The 16,906-nt window shown below is 40.7% G+C and overlaps 1 protein-coding gene across 7 annotated transcripts in view; it reads left to right on the plus strand.

The window, feature by feature from the left end:
* PTPN3 (protein tyrosine phosphatase non-receptor type 3) overlaps positions 1 to 16,906 on the plus strand; it is a 92,398-nt gene that overhangs the window by 59,198 nt on the left and 16,294 nt on the right. For 6 of the 7 annotated variants that reach the window (XM_081835060.1, XM_081835063.1, XM_081835062.1 and 3 more), the window contains 10 exons: positions 49 to 137; positions 3,388 to 3,451; positions 5,908 to 6,077; positions 7,769 to 7,903; positions 8,574 to 8,750; positions 11,386 to 11,412; positions 12,014 to 12,188; positions 12,728 to 12,805; positions 15,922 to 15,978; positions 16,452 to 16,608. In XM_081835060.1, the coding sequence (XP_081691186.1) occupies positions 49 to 137; positions 3,388 to 3,451; positions 5,908 to 6,077; positions 7,769 to 7,903; positions 8,574 to 8,750; positions 11,386 to 11,412; positions 12,014 to 12,188; positions 12,728 to 12,805; positions 15,922 to 15,978; positions 16,452 to 16,608 (1,129 nt within the window). The remainder of the gene's footprint in view (positions 1 to 48; positions 138 to 3,387; positions 3,452 to 5,907; positions 6,078 to 7,768; positions 7,904 to 8,573; positions 8,751 to 11,385; positions 11,413 to 12,013; positions 12,189 to 12,727; positions 12,806 to 15,921; positions 15,979 to 16,451; positions 16,609 to 16,906) is intronic. The other variant, XM_081835061.1, reaches the window with a different exon arrangement.

Raw genomic sequence — 16,906 nt, forward strand, 5'->3', positions numbered from 1 at the left:
TTCTTAGTGCTTTAATTTACCAGTTTTTTCTGTGGTTCTTATTTTTAGGATCTTCATAATCTTGACCTTATGATTGGAATTGCTTCAGGAGGTATTGCTGTATATAGGAAACTCATTTGCACAAGCTTCTATCCTTGGTAAAATACTTGGGGTGTGGGTGGGTGTATAAAGTTTTAAGACTGAACATGAAAATAACAAATCTCTCATTTTTAAATAATACCCATAAAGACTACTACTGAAGATGGAAGGTGTTGAGATTGAAGTCTATTTAGAAATCCAGCCCTCTAATGCTTGGTGTGTGGAACTGAGCCATGGTTACATGTGAAGTTGCTTCTTACTGAATCACATCACTGGTCTGTCTAGTCTCATTTATTTTCTACTGTGACATCTTTATCAGCCTCACTATCTGAAATCATTTTTAGTTCGATATGCTACTGTCTGTGTTTAGGATCTTGTGCATGCAAAGGTTGTTGTTTACCACTGAGCTACGCCCCTTCCTATTGTTTGTTTCTGAGCTGAGCTGCTCTGCACATGCTCAGGCATTCTCTTTAATATCATTATTACTTAATACTTTTGTTCAGGTTATATATTTTCCCCTGTTATACCTAGAGAGAAATCAGGAGTTGGGTTTTTGATCTCAGGTGCTTCTCCATTGTTCTCGTCCCCACAGACGGCAGTGACCAACTGAACTGGGAATCCAGTGTTGTTTGAACATTGAAACTTGGTGACTCTGGGAAACAAAATCAGTATTAGAAGTTAAGGCTTGCTTTCATTTTCCCCCAGATACATTTATTTTGACAGCAGGAAGGGAGATAATTTCTGAACCAGACCCCAAGTAATTGCTGACTCACATTAAACCTCGAAGGTCTTCTGCAAAACCCCAAATCAATTTAGAGAAGATACATCTACTTTGATACCTCTGGAGCAAATAGTTCTTGTGTTAGATCTAATGTTATTGACTTGAAACTCTTGTATAATTCAAGTGAGCAATATATATATCACAATATTCAAACCAGATTAAGGGACATTAAAAAACAAAAACATCAGCTGTAAATAAAATGTTTAAATATCTGCCCTTGACAAAAGGGGGAAATGTTCAATTGGGCTAACTTAAAGGCCCTGCGTTTTACTGAAATTATTAATTTTGAAATAAAATAAAATAAAATAAAATAAATAAATAAAAAGCCTTACCAGTTGCAAGAACAGAAAAAATCATGATTGCTGGGGTACATAAAGGGTAAAGGGACCCCTTACCGTTAGGTCCAATCGCGGACGACTCGGGGGTTGCGGCGCTCATCTCGCTTTATTGGCCGAGGGAGCCGGTGTACAGCTTCCGGGTCATGTGGCCAGCATGACTAAGCTGCTTTTGGCGAACCAGAGCAGCACATGGAAACGCCGTTTACCTTCCCGCTGGAGCGGTACCTATTTATCTACTTGCACTTTGATGTGCTTTCAAACTGCTGGGTTGGCAGAAGGAGGGACCGAGCAACTGGAGCTCACCCCGTCACGGGGATTCAAACCGCCAACCTTCTGATTAGCAAGCCCTAGGCTCTGTGGTTTAGACCACAGCACCACCCGCATCCCGCTGGGGTACATGTTTATTTTCCATGTCAATTTTCTCTGTGTTCATTCGTAAACCAATTCTTTCCCATTAATCTGTAATTAAAAAAATAAAATTATCACATTATAAAATTGTGCCACAAAATTCAGAGAAGTGCAAAATCCAAAGTCCTTCCAAAGTACTTGTTAGTACTTCTGTGGACGTTTTAATCTGCATGTCATCTACAGCGTGCAGATCAGGTCAGTTTGCATTGGAATTCACAAATACCAAATTTCTCAGGCATTCATACTGATTGCAATAGGAAGCTTGTTAGTACTTCTGTGGACAGCCCATAATAATGGAATGTGCCACACCTGTAACCCATGGATGTGCATAGCAACTTTTTAGATTGAGGAATGCAAAGAATGGGTGTTCCTAGACTCAAGTCTGTCTTTTGATGGGCATGTAGTCCAAGCTTGCTTGACAGTATTGTCAGCTGGTTTTGATGGATGAGGCTTGTTAGAGCAGAGCGTAGGAGTCTTGTCAGGAATTATGCAATCCAATCCAATCCTGTTTCCTAGAAACAATTGTTTTTGTTGTGAAATTGCGGACTGCACCCAATACCTTTAGTGTGTAATTACCTCTATTTTATTTCCATGCAAAATTTGAAAGAAAGTAACATTTTTACTGCTTACCTACAAATTGTAAGGATATTGGTTGTGTGGATTGCACAGGAAAGCACTTTTGAATGTAGGCTCTCCCTTTCATTTCAAATTTTGCTTCAAGCTTATGGTAGTGATAATGCTTTTCTGAGAAAAGAGAATGTTTCAGTTAATTATAGCTAGTTACTTAGATTTTAGTTCCTGTTTCAGATATAATGGAGCCCTTCTGAATAGTGTGACAAGGTGTGGGGCTGCTGACTGGGGTGGAGGTAACTTCCCCTTCCCCAGCAACATCCCACATGGTTCAGGAGGGACTCTCGATTCTCCAGAAAGGCTTGAGAGGGAAGGGGGGAAAGGAAACTTCCCTTATGTGAACCTTCTAAGTTAACTTACCGTATTTTTCGCCCTATAGAACGCACTTTTCCCCTCCAAAAATGAAGGGGAAATGTGTGTGCGTCCTATGGGGCGAATACAGGCTTTCGCTGAAGCCTGGAGAGCGAGAGGGGTTGGTGCGCACCGACCCCTCTCACTCTCCAGGCTTCAGGAAGCTCTGCGCAACCCTCAGGAGCCCCGCGCCAAGCCGCGCCAGGCTCCCAAAGGTTGCGCAGAGCTGCCTGCCCTCCCGGGCTCCGCGCAGCTCTGTGCAACCCTCGGGAGCACGGCGGGAAGCCGCGCCAGGCTCCCAAAGGTTGCGCAGAGCTGCCTGTCCTCCCGGGCTCCACGCAGCTCTGCGCAACCCTTGGGAGCACGGCGGGAAGCTGTGCCGGACTCCCAAAGGTTGCCAGAGCTGCCTGCATTCCGAAGCCTCGGGCGCGCTGAAGAGCGCGCCCAGGCTTCGCACAGCTCTCCGCAAGTCTGGGGAGACCGGCGCAGCTTCCTGCCGTGCTCCCGAGGCTTGCGCAGAGGTGCGCGGAGCCCGGGAGGGCAGGCAGCTCTGCGCAACCTTTGGGAGCCCGGCGCGGCTTGGCTTCCCCCGCGCCAGCCCCGTGCCTGGGGGGGGGATATATATTTTTTATTCCCCCCCCCAAAAAAAACTAGGTGCGTCCTATAGGGCGAAAAATACGTTAATTTACAATCCGAGCATTGAGTCTGGTGTGCATTATTGTACACGTATTTTCTATCATTGTTTGTTTTGATTGTGTTATGTTTTTAGAGTATGATATAGTACAACTTGTTCCTTTTCAGGGTGAACATAATAAAAATTTCGTTTAAACGAAAGAAGTTCTTTATCCAGCAGCGACAGAAACATGTGAGTTTCCCCCAGCCACCCCACCCCTAGACTTTTTTACAATTAACCTCCAATCTCGCCACAAGATGGAGCAATGAATTAAAGGCCATGTCTATGAGTTGGAATACAAGGTGTACATAGATCCTTCTTATAGTGTATATTTCATAATACACTGATGATTTGTGAAGCTAATTGCTGTAGAGGCGATTGATGTTTGGACGGAATACTTGATCAGAGATTTTCTTCCTACCCTGTGCCCTGCACCTGCTTTTTAATTCAAAGAAAAGATGTAATGAGATCTGATCATTAATTTGATCAAGTCAGCATGGTGGTCTGCTTAATTAACAGCAACTGTGCCTCTGTGGGAACACATGAATTCAAGGTTCTAGCTATCAGATCTTCTAATTAGCTGGGAATCTCTGGATCAGTTGCTGGGCCAGTTTCTTGGGTTATTCCTTTATTCTATGCTTCACACTGTGCTGCTTGTTCCTGTTGTGTGGGGCCATGTACCTTGCAGGCTAGATCAGCTAGGTTTGTTGTTTTATTGTGACTTGTATTTTTATGCACTGTAAATAAAATACCTCACTTAAATTTGGTGTGCTCTTTTCTGGAAATCCTGGGTCCCTAATTGCAGTGTTTTGGACTTCTTGGTTAACTGCTTCTGTATAGTGTAACTGCCTGAAGCCCAGAGGACTTGCAGAATTGCAGAATTTGGTTGGAAGGCTCTGGTTTGGTTTTTGTACCAACTTAGGCCAAATAAGTTTCCTGACTCCCTAAGCTTGGTGGTCAGACAGTGTTAACATTATTGACGTAATAATAGTTCATTGATAGCTGATTTGTTCTTCTTTAATGGTGGTTGTCCAATGCTTCCCTAATGTTACTGCAGTATTGCTGTCCTGAAGGGCTATAGGGGCCTATAGCATAACAAAAGCCGGCCAGTATCCCTCACTCCCCCATATATTTGTGGCATGAAAAGTTATGCTGTTTCAGCAGGCTGCTGCAGGATATTCATTGATGGGAAATGAAGCAGTATGAAACACTGCCCCCAACACATATTTATATAAAGTGGAATTACGTATAGCTGCCCCCATAGCATCAGGAGCACACATCATTAAGGATATGCAATGAAAATCTGGAGAAGCCCATAGAGTGAAAGCATGTGGAATATAGCAGTAAACACTTTAGTAATTTTTCATGCGGGTTATTTCTAAATCTGATCCATACAAATTCTCTGCTGGTGTCCCTAGAGATTTGTAGCCAAATACATATTTTCTTTTACAAGTAAGTGTCTGGTGTCTACTGGTGATATGCTGCAGATTTCTGCTTTGTAGAAAAGCGTTACAAAAGCAGCTTTAAATTAAGGCCAATATGGCATGTCCTACAAAGTGGCAGATGGATCAGATTTCTTCATAGTGAAGAATGTTAACCTTAAGCATTGTTTGCTGTCTCATTGACTGATGGGTTCAATAACTCTTCCTTTGCTCCTTACAAAAAATAAACTTATAATTTCTGCAGTTTTATTCAATCTGTCCACGTTCATTTTATTTCAGTACTTCCTTTGGCAGACCAAGCTATAATTGTTCAGAAGAGTTTGCTACCATTTTCCTCTGTCCAATTTTTCTGGCCCTCTACCTCAAATCATTGTAAAGCGCTCAGGGCAATCCATGGAAAGGGGAAGGGGAGAGCTGGGAGAATATTTGGAACCTATTGAAATATATACATTTTGTATATGTATATACAAAAGCTTGTACAAATCTGACAATATTGGCACTGTTACCACAGATATATGTTGGCAGAATTGTTTTTCTGTTGCAAACAAACAGTATTATGAGGCCATCTTGCAGCAAAAGGTAGAATTGCAACATTTGTAGTACAGCTTATTTGGAACTACCCCCACAGTCTGTACATGTGGAAAGCAGCTATTACCCAGTACTGCCAAGCACTGGGAACATGTAACCATACATCTGTATTTGCATCTGTAAATTCTACTTTAAGTCAAAGCTGAAAATACATCATATATTTCCGTTTCAGTGTTAACATTTACAAATTGGTCTTGCCTTGTATATAAAATTCTTATAAGACAGTAGTCCCCAGGAACGCCCAAACTTTATGTAACTTCATCAGAGGCTAACCAGCTGCTCCAGTAAGCTCACAAGGCCAAGGGATGAGAGCCAACAAACTGAAGCTCAGTCCAGATAAGATAGTGTTTGCTTCTCTAGACTGAGTGGATGGGAGGGTGTCTGCTCTTGATGGAGGTATACTCCCTTTGAAGGAGTAGGTATGTAGCTTGGGGGTATTTCTGAAGCTCAGGTGGTCTCAGTGGCACGGGTGACTTCTGTCAGCTTCAGCTGGTGGCCCAGCTGTGCCCCTATCTGGTCCTGTGGTAATCTCTTACTGTGGTAACCTCTTACCGCAATACTTTATACATATTCTAATTATTGATTAGAATAATTCTGATACATATTTTATTGTTACAGAATGAATCCAGGGAACACATAGTTGCCTTCAATATGCTAAACTACCGAGCATGCAAAAACCTGTGGAAATCTTGTGTGGAGCTTCACACATTTTTCCAGGCAAAGAAGATGCTACCTCATGAGAAGTTACTTTCCCATTATTGGACCACGAGTTCTAGAACACCAACCAAGTGAGTATGAGCTCCTAAACAGAATACTTCTGAATGTAATTCTGAAACCCGTTAACATATATAATACTTAAACAGTTTTGTGAATAATTTAAGGCTGATTTTGTAAATTTCTGGTTGACTTCCCAGCACATCACTAGAAGCCTGGAAATTGTCCCACAGGGGAGTCTGTTAAAATTGGAATGCGTCAATTCTAAGGAAACAAAGAAATGAACTTTAAAATAACTGCCAATGTGGAACACAGCAAGGGCTAGCCTGGACTATATTTGGCATGTGTCCGACAACTAGTGTAATGAACCTTGATGTTCTTCATGTTCTCTGTGCAGTTCCGCATTACAGGTTCTGTTCTCTTGTAGAGCTGCAATCAGAACTTTTGACAGAAATATGAGCATTTTGAAGGGAAGCCTGTCCCCCTTCTGAGTGCATGCAGTAAAGGGGTGTAGCTCCCACTTTCTCTCTGGCAACTTTTTGACTTCCACAGCAGCAGCATTCTAAAGAACTTCTGTTTAATGCCTTGCTCTTCAGAGTGTGAACTAGATTTTTCTTTTCTCTCTTTACTCAGTTTCCCAGAAGCTGTGGAGTTCGTAGTTTTCCTTGTTATAAACCTCAGTTTGGCCAATACAGTAGTGATTCCTAGTTCTGGTGCTGGTGAGAATTCTCTTTAGTATAAATAATATTGTTTCCCAGCTACCACAAGCCAGGTCACAAACTTCTCTGGAGTCTGATCACAGAGAGGAGGATTAGCTTTTGAAGGGAGAGTTGGCAGACATTGATAGGTTACTTTCCATCCAGGCTGTTTCCAGTCATTCTATCCAAGACATGTTGCATGCTGCTGCTCATGGAGAACAAGCTGGAAGGAAAAGTGCAAAGTCTGTCAACATCCAAAAGAACTAAAGGGGTGTTTCTCCAGGGCACCTCTTAACAAAGTACATTTTCCTGAGTCCTTCATCAGGATTTGAAAGGCCAGTTGGGACATCGGCAAGGCTTACCAGGCATGGGCCGGATCACTCCCGCGGAGATCCTCCGTGGGCCTGACCGGCGCAGTGCAACGCCGGAAATCACGTCTGCGCATGTCCGTGGTGCCGGAAATCGCACCTGCATAGAAGCAGACATGCGCAGATGTGATTTCCGGCATCTGGGCATGTGCAGAAGCGATTTCCTGAGCTGCAGAAGAGAGTTGCTGCACCACGCTGTGCCAGTTTAGCGCAGTGCATGGGGACTCGCTGAGCAGGCAGCTTGGTTTGTGGGCCAGTTAAATGGCCTCCGTGGGCCGCTTCTGGCCCATGGGCCTTAGGTTGCCAACCCCTGAGCTAGAGGCAATCTGCTTAATTTATTGGTTAAATACAGCTCTGCTTGCTTCCACAAAGCACCATCAAAGTTCTGCTGCTGGATGTTTCTGTGGCAGTGCTGATTTCTAATGATTTCATTAAATTTTTATAGAGATATAGTTTTAAGTGGAAGGGATCTTTGTTTTTCCAGTCTGATCTGGAAGGGCAGAGGCATCCTTCTCTGTGGAGGAGGCAGTACAAGTCATTGGCTCTGCTCAATGAGCTAAGGGCAGAGAGCTTCCTGAAGAATTAAAATGTCCTCTGGGAGTTTAGAGAATTTCCAGTAAGAATTTCCTCTTTCTGCACCTAAAATAAAGATTTATTATGCACAAAGTACTTTGTCTAAAGTATGTTGTTTTATTTCAGATCTTCTAACAATCATTACTGCAAAAAAGTAATAGGTGGTATGATTTGGAATGCAGCTATGAGGAGATCTTTGTCAGCTGAACACCTAGAGACCAAAAGTCTTCCTTCTCGGTCTCCTCCAGTTACCCCAAACTGGTAAGAATTATCTTTTTTATCTTCCATAAAATGGGTGGGGACATGAGCACAAGGCAAAATTTTATTTGTGTCAAAATTTAATTTTGATGTGATTAAGATCTCTCTTAAAGATGAATAATAAAGATTCAAAATAGCTACCGGTATATTTCAAAATGTTACTGCAATTATTTCCAATAGTCAGTGCTTGGTTGTTGGATATGGCTTTTGATTCAACAGCTTCAATATGTGAGGGGTTCTTTCTCCCACAATTCTAATATATAAAGACTGACTTCCTGACTCTAGAAGGAGGAGCCTATCCTAAGTAGTTGTGATACTTGCTTGAAGTTAAACAGAATTTCACATTCTGTTTTTCTACTTAAAAGTAGAAAATTGTGCTTAGATTGCAATTCTGTGTATGCTAATCTGAGTGTAAGCCTCATTGAACACAATAGCATTTATTAATGAGTAAAACACATTTCTTCTATATAGGTTTTGTCTGTGGTCTGTTCTGCATGTTATAGCCCATGTCTACTTGGAATAAATGGGCTTTGAATTTAAAAATATTATTAAACAAGTGGTAAAATAATTGTAGCCTCTGAGTGTGTGTTATAATATATTAAGCTTCTCATATTTAAAAAAAGTTTAAGAAAGATACTGTCACAACTAACTTCTGAATCCTACCTCTTTTAAGGCGAAGTCCTAGATTACGTCATGAGATTCGTAAACCACGACACTCATCTGTAGATAACCTTGCAAATGAGATTTCCTATATAACTGAAACAGAAGATGTGTTTTACACCTATAAAGTTTCCCCAGCTTCCAAGGATAGTGATTCAGAGTTGTCCCAGAGTCGCAGCCCATGGAGAAGGTAAATAAGCTCTACAAACAGTGATTTCAGTGCTACTCTGCACTGATAATTGGTAAACAACAAAATTAAGAAGATATTTCATATTAAATATTTCAGTAGTAAAAGAATAATGCTAGTAATGAAGACTGATACCATAACCCTGAGTATTTAGTCAGAAGTACCAAATTCCTAATCAGAGACATCACTAATGCATTTGTTTTATTTATTAAATCTGTATACTGCCCTTCATCTGAAGGACTCAGGATGGTTCACAGCATAAAAATAAAAGATTAAAAAAAATACCAAAAAAACAAGAACAAGCACAAAATAAATCAATATCCTCACAAACACATTTAAAAGGATAGGATGTCAATCAGCCGAAGGCCTGGTTGAAGGGGAACATTGGCGCCAGGCAAGCCTCCCTACTGAGAGCATTCCACAAATTGAGCCACTGCAGAAAAGGCCCGTTTTCATGTTGCCAGACATCTCATCGAGGAGGCACTCAAAGAAAGGGCCTCAGATGATGATAACAGGGTCTGGGATGATTCATATGGGGAGAGGCGGTCCTTGAGATATTGTTGTCCTGAGCCATTCAAGGCTTTATAGGTCAAACCTAGTGCTTTGAATTGGGCACAGAAACTGAGTGGCAATCAGTGCAGTCAGTCCAGAATTGGTGTAATATGCTCAAACCATCTTGCCACAGTGAGCAACCTGGTCTCTGATTTCTGCACCAGCTGAAGTTTCTGAACCATCTCCATTAGCTTCCTTATGTGTAACACTTTGCAGTAATCAAACCTGGAGGATACCACAGCATAAACAGAAGTTAGGCTATTCTTGTCCAGATAAGTTGATGGAAGGCACTGAGGCCACCTGAGCCTCAAGTGACAGCGAAAGATCCAGAAGTAGCCCCAAGAAGTACCTGCTCCTCCAGAGGGAGTGTAGCTCCTTCAAGAGAAAGCAGCCTCCCATTCATCTGCTCTCGGGAACCATCCACTAACAGTGCCTTAGTCTTACGTAGAGTGAGCTACAGTTTGTTGGCTCCCATCCAGTCCCTTACTCATCCAAGCAAGACAGTGGTCCAGCACATCCACTGCCTCACCTGCAGATGTAAAGGAGACTTAGAGCTATGTGTCATCAGTGTGACAATGTACTCCAAACCTCCGGATAACCCCACTCAGCGATTTCATGTACAGTGGTATCTCCGGTTGCGCACGGGATCCGTTCCAGAGCTCCAGTCGGATCCTGAGGAATTCACAACCGGAGATGCCTCTTCTGTGCATGCGCGTGGCTCAGTAGAGCACTTTTGCACATGCACGCTCGGTGAAACCTGCAAAAATACTTCTGGGTTTGCCGCATTCGCATCCTGAAGGATACACAACCAGAGGTGTGCGTATCCAGAGGTACCACTGTAGATGTTAAACAGCACAGGGGTTAAAATCGAACTCTGAGGAAACGCGCACTGAAGATTCCATGGGACCAAAGAGCACTCCCCAAGCATCACTTTCTGGAAATTACCATCTAAATAGCACCGGAAACACCACAAAGCCGTTCCACCCTACTGTACTGTTGGTTTCTTTTCTTTTTTGCATTCACATATATGCTATGCATGCAGCGAAATGCTAAATGACTTAAGCAGCATATAAGCTGCATGTTCTTAGTTTAAAAATGCAAAATCTGTACCATAGAAAGTTAAATCTTATACTGAAAATAATTTTTTGTATAAAGATATTTAAGGATTCATAGGACCCAAGTATTACATGGAACACTTCTCAAATGATGCATAACATTTGGGGTTGGGTTGGAACTCAGGGAATGATGGAAATCTTGGGCCCAGTTCATACCCCTATTATATAAACAAGCAGGGGAAACAGAAGGCATATGTCATTCCCATTTCTGCTTTTTCTATCTGTTGTTCACATCCAAATCAGCCTTTAGGGTTCATGAAACTAATAGACCCAGATGGCAGTGTGAGTGAACAAAATATTTTCTTTGTTTCTTCAAGGGCATAAGAACAGTGTATGAGTGAATTTTGATAAACTAGTTATTTTCCTTGCATCCTTTTAAGAATGTACTATATATGTTTTCTGCAACAGTTACAATTTTTAAAATGGAACATGTAATTCGCCTAGATTTTGAAACAGTGACTCTAGAGAGACAAATGAGTGTTGCTTAAATGATTTTGTAGAGTACCAGTGCAGTTTGTTCTACAGTGGTACCTTGGGTTACATACGCTTCAGGTTACATACACTTCAGGTTACAGACTCCGCTAACCCAGAAATAGTGCTTCAGGTTACGAACTTTGCTTCAGGATAAGGACAGAAATTGGGCTCCGGCGGCGCGGCAGCAGCAGGAGGCCCCAATAGCTAAAGTGGTGCTTCAGGTTAAGAACAGTTTCAGGTTAAGTACAGACCTCCGGAACGAATTAAGTACTTAACCTGAGGTACCACTGTATACCTGTTTTGAATTTGCATGTGAATGCCTGAATAATTTTTAGTCGCATAGAAGAAAGAGTCGTGTCAAGTTTTGCTTTCTGCATAAAATCAAACTGATGAGCTTTTGATACTTAGTTTTTGAATACACCATTTCTCTACTGCTTAAAATCTTTGTTATAAAACATTTTGTTTAATTATCCTTTGCTTGTGTGTGTTTTCTTCAGCAGATCATCAGAACAGGAATCACCAAAGTGAGTTTTCCAACAGTGTCACAAATTCCTCTTGTAGCTGAAATTTTAAGATATTCTAATCAAGTTAAATCCCAGAAAACATAATAACATGTATTATTTATTCATTCATAAACTAGTGTTGCTGATTTCTCTCTCTTGAAATAAGCCATGCTTTATTTTTGGCTTGCTATTGTGGTCTGTTTGATGCTCACACCTCCAAGACAGGAAAGGGAGGAGGGGGTGGGTGCAATTTCAGCTGGTCCCTGGTAAACCATAGTTTAAGTCTGACTTAGTGTTACATGTGAGCATGTGTGTATAAAATATTTTATTAATATATTAATTTTTGCTGCACCAGAAAAACTTTCTGAGTCTTGAGCAGATATTGCTAGTGAAAATGTGAACATTTATTATGTTCTTCTTGTATCTTAAAGTGTGGGGCTGGAATATAGTGAGCTAAAGTAAATGAAAAATTTGAAATCCTGAAAAAAAACCCACAACTGGCTTGTCAAAAAGAAATCTTTATATTCAGAAGAAGAAATCATTTTGCATAAAAATTGTTGGCTTACACTAAATAGTGAGGTCTGGCTACTAATGTTTAACTTGTTTTGTTTTTTTAATGAAGGAACATATTGGAAAATAATTCAACACAGAATGTTTTGTCTCAGACTCTCAATGGAGTTGGCAACCTTTCAGGGTCTCATCCTTTGAATGGGAAAGATAAACAGTCTTTAGAAACAAATGAAAATGTTTCAAAAGGACTTTTAATGGATGACTCCAATCAGTACTACTTTGATAAGGTATGATAAACAAGATGAAACTGGCACTTCCTGATAAGCTTAAACAGCAGTGTAGGTGAGACAGAACAGGATACCTTTTCAGTTGACAAGCAGCCATTTCTTTCATACATCAATTCCAATCCTAAGGAACCCAGCCCCCATCCTGGTCATTTTGTAGAAGAGGTGTGTATCTGTACACAGCTTTTAAAAATACTTTGTAAATATGTATTGAGAAGTTGGAGGGTTTCTGGATGTGAATTCTATGCTCCATTACACTGATGTTTGTATTTATACTCTGTACATTTGTGTTGACTTGTCACTTGCCTTGTTTGCTTGTGGATTATTATTATTTTTTAAGAGAGAGGGGCGAAATTAGCCTTATCATAGAGTTTCAGCCTTTGGCTAGATAGCTCCTTTGAAATGGACAAATCTATGTGGAGGGGATGCCCAGTTTGCAAAAATTTCTCATGATAGGTATATTGAAGATTATCCAAGTCATCCAACTGAGGTGGTACTTAGCATGTTTCACAGATAAAAAGCCTCTTTTCCTTGTCTTCCAGAATGAAGTTATTGATGGAGACTTGCTTTTGATACGCATTTTGCCAGATGAAGATGGAAAATTTGGATTTAACCTGAAGGTAAAAAGGCACTAGTAAAGCAATATTGATAATTAAATATAACCTGGGAGTGAGCATTGCAGGGGAACCATTGGGAAATGTTCCTTGTATCTTTTTAAATATGCTTTCCCCAGTTTGTGATAAAGTATTATGCTGCTGTGCTGTCAAAACACTGATTGGTTTAATGGAGTATTGATAGATCTTCCTCCCTATCTTCTCCCTGAATAAACCAAATTTATTGCCCTCAGCTAGTTATTAGTGTTGTCATGTGGATGCTAATTATGAAAGAGCTTTGTGCACTAGATATAAATGGGAATGCAAGGGTCTTCAAATTACAAGTGGATATTGGGGGTGAGCAAATCCCGACAAATCTTGCTATTCTCACCTTTTGGGTAAAATTCTATGCATGATTTGTTTTGAACAGAAACTTTGAAATTTGCCTCAAGTTTTGCTTTGAGTGTAAGTCATTATTGACCCTGATTAAGATACTGATTCTCTTTTAGTCAAAGATTTTGCATTGTTTTAACAGTACATTTGCCCCTACACAGTGATTTGGAATAATGTTATGTGCATATCATTTGTCATCTGCCCAAGCTATGCTAGTAAATTTCCTGGAGTAAAACTATCTTTGCACAGATTGTAAAGAAATTAGATCAAATGTAAACATTTGGTCATGAGACCTGGTTCATTACTAAGCATTTTCTAGTAAACCTATTAGAGGATTTTCATTATGTGTTTTTAACAGGTAACCATGCTGAAACCCCCCACCCACCCAGAATGCTGTTTTAAAGATTAAATCTTACAGCTATGTGCGATTTATTGCTATATCATTCAATGCATCACGATAACGTTCATTAAATTTGACCTGACAATATATCATTCAAAACACCAGAGGGCAGTATAATTGTGAGCAATTTGAGCAGCCCTATCCCTGTGTTTGTCTCAGCCAAAGGCAGAACAGTTTCAGCCTTGGCACCTTGCAATAAGTCTCAGCTGAGGACAGAACAGATTCAGCCCCAGCACCTTGCAATAACTGTGTCCAGCCTTGCGATAACAGCGGTGTTCCCTCTCCCTGCTCTGGCTGCTTCACAGTGGTTTGTCTCAGCTGAAGACAGAACAGTTTTGACCTCAGCATCTTGTGATAGCTGCGGAGTTCCCTTTCTCTGTCGGCTGATGCAACATCCAAGACTGCCTGCTGCTTCTTCCGTATGCCCCATCTCCCCCCACCCACCCACCTGCACAACATCCAAGACTGCCTGTTGCTTCTCTCCCAAGCCCCATCTCCAACCCCCCCCCCTCCTGCAGATCTCCATGGCTGCTCCTTTGGCCATCCACATGCCAGACCTTCATGTCCACCCTATATAGTTCTGTGCTTCAGATATCATAATATATTGCTATATTGCATTGTTTAGCTGGTGATATCACAGTGTTGAAAATCAGATATCACCTAGTCTAGAGACTACCTCTTAGTACAGGAACTGTTAGTATATATCTATCTATCTAGCTATATATAACTCTTGCCAGTCCTTTTTTCTAGAAAAAAAGGTTCCATTACTGCCCCCCTCACCGCCACAGCGCCCCCGGCCCCACACCCCCTTCCACGGTGGGCTGTTACTGTGCTTGCACGGGACTCCTCATGCCTAAAGAATGCAGTGCGGTATGCACCACTTTCCTGCTGGAGAGGGGAGCAGAGCACATAGATCATCCTGTGGCAGCCATCCACTTGTTCTCACCTCTGTTTAGTAGCCACTTACAAGAGATGGGAGGAGAGTTGGGAGCAGCCCTCTATTAAGGAGTGAGACTCTGGGTTTTGAAAAGGCTGCACAGAAATGATTTGTTTGCTGCTTTTTCCTCCTTGTGTGGTTTCTTATAATCATGGCAAGAAGCCAGAAGGGGGGAAAGTGCCAGTACGACATACCAATTTGTACCACCAGAAAAGATGCATTGGCTCTTGTTATATGTCTTTTCCCAACAACCTTTAGTGAAATGTAGTGTAAAAATAAGCTCTTTTCCTACACATTTTCCTACACATGGCTCTGTGTAGAAATTATATACTCTTTCATTTCATTGTAGAATAAAATAGTTCTTTTTTCATACTGATAAGATTGACAGTAGGGCACTTATTTGTTTTTATTTATTTTATTCCATTTACATCCCACCCCCTTCTCCAAGGGAGCTCAAGGTGGTGTACATGGTTCTTCCCCTCTTCAATGAATTCCTACAACAACCCTGTAAGATAGCTTAGGCTAAGATGAGCCTTATGAGCATGTGGAGATTTGAACCCTGGATTCCCAGGTCCTAGTCCAACACTCTAATCATTATGTCACACAATGTAAAAGGAGCAGGGAGGAGGAATGAAGAAAATTGCAGAAAGGAAATAGGGTACAAGTCGAGTGTTGGAAGGAGAAGACGAAAGGAAAGGAGATGAGAAAATACATGTGGGGATGGGGGGAGAAATTATACAAGAGAAAATGATAGTAATTGTCTGCCAAACTCTTCCTCCATCTGCTACCATTTTGTTGACTGATGGATATCTGTAATTTTCAGCTTTCTCAACTAAGCTCTGGTGACAGAAAGATTGCAGACTTCTGTTGTATAGGATACTTGCTGCTTGCTTGGAATTCTGGTGAAGCTGGTTGGATTTCATGATCCCCTAATATTAACAATTAGGAAGATGTGCTAGATCATACCTTTGGCAGCTTTAGATCACAGGAGCAAGATTTTGGACAAGCTTTGTTTTAAGTTAAGCTTATCTGACACATAAACTTCTGGAATGCTCCATCACAGTTTCAAAACTGTTATAGATAAATCATGTATTGCACAGTTACAATGCCAGCTTATTACATGTCTAATCAACAGAAAACCCCATTGTGTTTAATAGACGTTTTCCCCAGAGCATAGGATTTCAGCCTAAGTGTATTAATACTTTAACTATTCAGATGTATTTTAAATGTTTTAAAGATTGTATTGTTTTGTCACTGTTGCTTGCCATCCTGGGGTGCTCTGAGAGGAGTAGCTGGATATATATATATATATATATATATATATATATATATATATATATATATAATTTATATAAATATAAATATAATAAATAAAAATATAATAAATAAAAATATTTTGGCACCATGTTTTAGGGGGGCATTGATCAGAAGATACCTCTAGTTGTGTCCAGAATCATTCCAGGTTCCCCTGTAAGTATAAACTTTTGAACTTCCTTCATTTTTGCATTGTATTTTATTTATAAGCCTCCTTGGCTCCTTTTCCCTTATATCAGGGAAAAAGGCAGAGTATAGAAATCTACTACTACTATGACTATAACTGCTGCTGCTCATTGTTAGTAGAATAAGAGAGTGAGAAGAAAACTTGGACATTATCTCAATAGAAATGCATAAAATCAGGATGTGGGCCCCTGGATTATTTGAACAGCTTCATTCTCAATCTGAACTGAATAGTGTCAGACATTGCTGATGGAAAATTGTTCCAAATATATTAAACAAATAAATTTTCCATGGTTTCCTAATGCAGATAATATTCATCAATATAAAGAATAGCACTTTTAATTAGAGATTCAGTCAAATCCTTCACACTGAAGTTCATATCCAATTTGTTTCTTAGACTGAAAGGTTTGAAAATGGTGACTTCGTTTTCTTTTGTCTTATGGCAGTCTGATAAATGCATTCCAAAATTGCTTGAAGGTGATCAGATAGTATTAATCAATGGCCGGGACATCTCTGAGCACACACATGACCAAGTAGTGATGTTTATAAAAGCCAGCAGAGAGTCACATACACGTGAGCTTGTACTTCTGATCAGGCGGAAAGGTAAGTATTTATGTGATGTATTGTTATTGAAGAGTGGGATTGTGGTGGGATCATGCTGCTTGGAGCATAACTGAGCAGGATTATTGTCTGTACACTAGAAGCTATTTTATTTCGAGTTTTTCTTTAAATTTATACAAGGAGTCACTTGAAACATTGGAATCTCACAGTTAACTAAAGCTGGTCTTCTGGGGAGGAAGAGGGTATAGCCTCTCTTCAGCTCTCCACTCCTAGGGCAATTAGTAGTTTGAGCTCGACACTCCTTCTGGCATGGAAGGGAAGGAAGTGTTTTGATCTCTCC

This window comes from Podarcis erhardii, assembly GCF_964252035.2.
Source record: "Podarcis erhardii genome assembly, chromosome: 13".
Lineage (NCBI taxonomy): Eukaryota > Metazoa > Chordata > Lepidosauria > Squamata > Lacertidae > Podarcis > Podarcis erhardii.